The 6,373-nt window shown below is 37.4% G+C and overlaps 1 protein-coding gene across 4 annotated transcripts in view; it reads right to left on the bottom strand.

Moving 5' to 3' along the window:
* Positions 1–2,488: 2,488 nt before the first annotated feature.
* Positions 2,489–6,373, bottom strand: part of BORA (BORA aurora kinase A activator) — a 26,519-nt gene continuing 22,634 nt past the window's right edge. For all 4 annotated transcript variants that reach the window (XM_026017704.2, XM_072760691.1, XM_072760690.1 and 1 more), the window contains exons 11-12: positions 3,855–3,971; positions 2,489–2,797 (exon numbers count right to left, since the gene is read on the bottom strand). In XM_026017704.2, coding sequence (XP_025873489.1) covers positions 2,771–2,797; positions 3,855–3,971 — 144 coding nt within the window. In that variant the 3' untranslated portion in view covers positions 2,489–2,770. The remainder of the gene's footprint in view (positions 2,798–3,854; positions 3,972–6,373) is intronic.

The following is a 6,373-nucleotide window of genomic DNA, read 5'->3' as shown; positions in this document are numbered from 1 at the left end:
TTGGTGTGCCTTATTCAACCACAAAGATTAGTAATGTTTAAGTATTTTTTAAGAATATTTTGATTCTTAATTTTATTTTACTTTGCTTATTCAATTTTTAAAGTACTTACAATGTACCAGGCTCATCACCAAGTCAAGTAAACTATTTCTGCCTTAAAGGAGCTTGCAGTAGACTGAGAAAGGACCAGCAAATACGTCAGCAGGTATAACTAAGTGGGAATAACTACCACATGTACAATCATTTAGGCTGTCTATTATTATTGTTCCAGTTTCCTACTACTGAGGGAAACATCCATACATTGAGGCAGAACTTGTTTCAGTTGAACGAAGGTAACTGTGAGTGGTCTTGAGTCCAAGTAATGGGCTAACATCCAAGAGCAGTTGTCAGTGAGCCTTTTCTCTAAAGGACCAGCCATGTTAGACTCTGCTAGCCAGTCTTGGCTACAACCATAGTACTCAACTCTTAGTGTGAAAGCAGCCATAAGACAATACATAAACAAGCATGGCTATGTTCCAACAAAACCTTTAATTTAAATTTTGTAACTCTCGTGTCACAAAACCCATTTGATTTCCACCTCCCCACCATTTAAAGGTCCTTTGCTGACAGCCCATGGTTTACTTGCAGCAGAAGGAAAGGGAGGCTTCTTGGTTAAGGCAATAGCTAACCTGTCTTTCCAAGTTTCTTTCCTTGGGTCTCGGTCTAAAGCATTAGTCCTTATTGGGTAGTTCAAGTGACCAGAAGAATCCTTATTTTTACTCTAAAACTTCATCCTAAGTAATCTAAAATGCTTCTAATTTATTTATTTATGATAGTCACAGAGAGAGAGAGAGAGAGAGAGAGAGAGAGAGAGAGGCAGAGACACAGGCAGAAGGAGAAGCAGACTCCATGCACCGGGAGCCCGACGTGGGATTCGATCCCGGGTCTCCAGGATCGCGCCCTGGGCCAAAGGCAGGCGCCAAACCGCTGCGCCACCCAGGGATCCCCTCTAAAATGCTTCTAATGTTAGTTTCTACGCTAAGCAGTATACATAGAATATTACATTTAAAAAGCCCTGTTGGGTAAGACTGTCCCCTGCACCTCCCCACCATTTAATAGATGAGAGGACTGATTAAGGTTTTCTGGCCCAGATCAAGAAGTAAGTGACAGGAGAATTTGAATCCAAAGTATAATTACTACATCCTTGTTTCTTGTACTATTAAAAAAAAAAACATAGCCAGGGAGGCTCCTACCTTTACAGCACAGCAGTTGCTATTTAAGTTTATATTGATTATAAGCCAGTGTGATTAAGGACTCAACTTTATAATGGAGTATCTTTAGCAGTGGACCTAGTGACTAACAGCTGGGGGAGAGAAGGAGTTAAGTACACAGGAAGAAATGGTTAGCAAGTTACAAGGTGTAAAAAAGCAGAAAAATGACACAATGGTAGTATTTATTATTTCCTAGGGCTGCATATGAATTATTACTCCCTTTTGAAGATGATTTTTAAAAGGTGGTTTATAAATACGAATATACCTTCTCCAGAGGTAAAGAATATTTCTGAAAAATTTCTATATCACTTTTACTCCCAGCAGGAACATAAATTTTGAAAAAACTAGTTTTGTGTCTGCCCAACCATAATTTAATAGGCCTAAAGCCCTACAGACACTCCACCATTGCCCAATCCCCACTGTTTTTCTTGGTTCTCCCAGGTTATTTCTCTCCCCAGCCAAATTTTAGCTGGAAAGGATGTTCCCGCCCTAGAGGTAGAGATTTATATCCTGGGCATCCTATACTTACCCCACCAATAATATGTGATGTTAAGATGCTGTTAGTACTAATTTTCTAGTAGGTACATTTATTTTTTTTAATTTTATTTAAATTCAGTTAACATATATATATATATATATATATATTTATCACTGGTTTCAGAGGTAGAGGTCAACTCATCAGTCTTTATACCCAGCCCTCCTTAATGCCCATCACCCAGTTACCCCATTTCCACAGACCTTCCCCTCCAGTGATCCTCAATTTGTTTCCCATGATTAAGGGTCTCTTATGGTTTGTCTCCCCCTCTGATTTCATCTTATTTCTCCCTCTCTTCCCCTATGATCCTGTTTTGTTTCTTAAATTCCATATTATGAAGTGGGCTTAGCATTTACATTTTTTAAAAGTAGTGAACAGTAATGATTGGAACCAAGAATTTCTACACAGAAATGAACAAATCAAGAATGAAAAATTCTGGAAACCTGCTTAAATCTCCTTCCTACCTCTTTAAGTTTGTTTTATAGCTAATTCAGATTGATTTTTCACAAAGGTTATATATGTAAATTCATCTGTATATTCATGTATTTTTACATAAAATAGTATGCTTAATATTCACATGTTCTTAAGACTACTGCTAAATTCAGTGCTGTTGGTAAGGTTTACTAATAAGCAGGTCACTGACCCTCTGGGACAGGAGCAAAGTCCTTGCTCTCAAACTTTTTATTGTTAAACACATCAATCAAGGTAAGTACAAAAATATTTATTAATGAAAAATACAGTTGTACTTCAATGAGTTGAAAGTTCCAGGAGCTTTTCTGTTGTTCCCATGTCATTAAATTAAGCCCTTGATTTTTCACATTAAGGGGGGAAAGCAAGCTAATAAGCATGTTGGTTGAAGCAACTTTCTCCCAATCACGATCATATTATTGATCCTGTGTGTAAAAAATATGTGAGGAGCCACTGAGCGATGGTCTTTGGTTCGGAGAGGTATGGGCTTCTGCCTCGAGGAGGATTGGCTGTTTCCATTCAACACCTCTGTGTTACATGTTCTTCCTGTGGGGGAAAAATATTTGCTGCTTGAACAGGACCATTCAAGGGTACAACTACTATGTTTTAAACCTGAATGCAAATTTCCTTATGAATTCTAATGGGACAGTGAAAATAGGGCTTTCTGTAATCAATATTCTGATCAAAAAGTCCCTTTCCTGGACCCTAATGCTTGCTTTGAAATGAACAGCTGTAATTCCCCGCCAAAATGGAGGAAAGGGAAATTAAGGTGGCCTCCATATTCTGTCTTAAAATTCACTTGGAGAGAGCTATGTTCATTTGTACACTTGCTGGTGTTTACTGTGTTTATGAATAAATTGGCATATCAAAATCAAAGATTCTCCTGATTAGTTTAAAATTATGATGGGTTTTCAATATGCATACATAGTTATAATCATTCTATCTAAAAGGTTCAATAAATGCCCTAATCAAAAGTACACTCAGTTCAATAATGCCCTAATCAAAAGTACACTCAGTAGGTCTATGTTATTCATAGTCTTGAAAGGCTTCTGGATTTTAAGAAAAGAGCCCTTACACCTTTGAGAGCTGTTATTTGGATGTGTAGTCTCTCACTTGTACCATTTTCCTAATCAAAACTCTTCTTTATGTTACTAACTTTGAAACAATGTTAGAGGCAAAAAAATGTCTTATCTCTCTATTCCCTGTTTTAAGGAAAGGAGTTCAGTTACCAATTCCAACGTAGGACTGGCTCTCCCTCTCCAACCTCTTCTCATAACCTCTCCCATAGCTAGAGTTAGGAAAATGAAGTGTTTTGATTTAAAAACTACCTTCTGCTGTTAGATGAACTGAAAACAGGCATAAACATGCTAACAAAATTTTAAGCAAAATGGGTGGAAAAATACTAAATGTCACATCTATATAATTTTTAAGATTTTAGTAATCTTTACACCCAAGGTAGGGCTCAAACTCACAACCCCAAGATGAAAAGTCACAGGCTCCACCAACTGAGCCAGCTAGGTGCCCCTGAAAAAATTCACATTTAGTAAATACTTATAAACCTAACTTATAACCATATCATGTCGTCTCCTTGTTTTTTCCATACCTTTGTATTAAAAACTTGAGATTTATTCTCAACCTCTAAGGTTTGTGCATCAGTATCTGCTCCAACTGTATCCATAATATTGCTTCCACAATTCTGTGTATTATAGCCACTGTCCATCTGATGGGAAAAAGAAAAAGAGAAAAACAAGGATATAACACTGCAGACTAGACTAATTTACTTATCCATAAAATTTGAGGAACTTGTATGTTTAAATAAGTTAGAAATAATTGTATAAAATGTATTTCTAAAATATAAGATACAATTTATATAATAAATATAAAATACTTAAGTGAATCACTATATACTACCATTCACAAGTGAATAATACATGTATTATTTAATACTGACCACACTGAATGAAATTTAAAATATAGAAACAAAAGGTAGTTCTACATAGAACTGGTTGTTCTCCAAAATTGTCACTGTACTGCAGCATTCCTTTTGGTAAAATCCATCTTGTAGTTTCCTTAGAATCTGAGAACTAGCCACTATGATCTTGCTTTCCTGTTTGTGATCACACCCAGAAGATAAAAGTGAGGATTACAATCAACTTCACCTTCCAGTTCTAGCTTTACCAAGCTTGTCTCCAAATACCTTGGTTTTATCTCTAAATAGGATTTACCTAAAAGGCATGCTATCTTTAAGACTATTCAAAATAATTCACATTTTTTAAAAGGCCAGTTACATTATACACCATTATTGAAATACAAATCTTAGCTTCATAATACTACTACATATACATAATGGCTCTAGATGTTAGTTCAAATTTTCATTTTAATGAATTGTAGCATTCTAGAATGTACTGTTGCAGCCCCAAGTTGAAAAAAGGATTCTGGAAACTTCAGTTTTTTACATACATGATAAATATTTACTGAATGCCTAAAAAAGTCCCACGGCCTATATGGCACGCTACATAGTACCATTCCTACTTTCTCCTTACAATAACCCTATAAACCTCACAGATGAAGAAGCTAAGAAAGGTCAACTTTCACAGCATCAGAATGAGGCAATGAAGAGCTGAGTCTCCCAAGCCCCTGTCCACTACACACAATGCATCAATCTTACAGTGCTGAGCACCAAATAACACCAAACCCCATGAGGGGTTCACCCTACACTTTGAAACTCTTTCTGCAAATTAGGATCAGAGGGAAGGAAAAGACTGTACTTTTGTCTCCATCACAAAGTGCATTCTAGAAAACAAAACAAAACAAACAAAAACCACAACAAAGTGCATTCTACCATAATCTTAAGAAAAACATTTCTAGTTTTCAAGGATGAATGCCTATGTGTTCAACTACTGGGAGTCATGTTCCATTTGAACAAAACCCTGTGACACATAAAAAAGAATCTTCCTTTATATTCCAGAGGGAAACACCTGGCTCTACTACCATTTGACAGCTATTTGATCAAAATTGTTAATTATCCGATTGCTTCCAGAGAATCAGCCAATTACTCTTCCTTTTATCACCAGTGCCAAACAACTGGTTTATACAACTCAATAGTAATGCATAACTGAGTATTTCAAGAGAAGAGTTAATACATAAAGAGTAAGACAGACACAGGAAGAGAAGATTCTTTTCCCTAGGAAGAGAAGAATCAATTGGCAGACCCATAAGATGGCAGCTGACTGCACTGGCTCTCATCTAGACCACTACTAATGGTGATGCCCACCATGGACCAACCAGACAATATACGTCATCTTCTAACTCCCCACTGGCATCAAAGCAGGCATCAGCAAAACAAAAACCAAAACAAACCCCTCCCCCCCCAAAACAACAAAACCAAAACCAGGCATCAGCAGCATCTTATAGCTAAGAAGAATAAGGTGCTTAAAAAAAAAAATAAGTCCTGCCCTACTCACTGTGAAATGGACCTTGCCTTAAGATCCACAGCCTATAAATGACAGAACTAATTCAAATTTAGTTCTGAATGCAATGTAGACTTCCAGTTGGACTATGCTGCCTATAAATGATGTTTCTACTGCCAATCAGCCTACACACCATTCCTATACTTTTCTCCAACATAAACCAGATGTGGTATTTCAGAAACATTCCAGATTCAGGTTCGCAACTGGCAAGCAGAGTGGCTTACAGTGCTTTCCCTGCAATCAGGCCTAGGCACTTTCGCCCCTCCCTCACTGCCTTCATCTTCCTTATCATACTCTGCCCCTTTTGCTTGCTACCTGTCACAGAAGACTTTGTCGCCCATTACCTAAGGGAGTGTCTAGGCACTTTAAGTATACTCACATGAACTCAACTCATGATTCAACTATTATTCTACAATCCTCTTATTGTCCCCATTTTAAATAAGAGGGAACAAGCTCAAAGCTCTCACTTCCTGAAATTGATAAAACTAACTGAGCTAGGAAATAAACTGAAATCCGCCATTTTGCTTTCCCAAATCCAAGCTCCTTAAAGCTATGCTAGCCCTCAGCTACAAATATATGCACCCACGTCCATCCTAGCCCCAATTCCCTGGCCCCCTACGAAAGTAGAAGGGTTACCTGTAGCTAATCCTCC

The sequence above is a fragment of the Vulpes vulpes genome, chromosome 6 (assembly GCF_048418805.1).
Source record: "Vulpes vulpes isolate BD-2025 chromosome 6, VulVul3, whole genome shotgun sequence".
NCBI classification, from domain to species: Eukaryota; Metazoa; Chordata; class Mammalia; order Carnivora; family Canidae; genus Vulpes; species Vulpes vulpes.
Note: the sequence above shows the minus strand (reverse complement) of the source record. Positions and strands in the feature narration are given on the sequence as shown.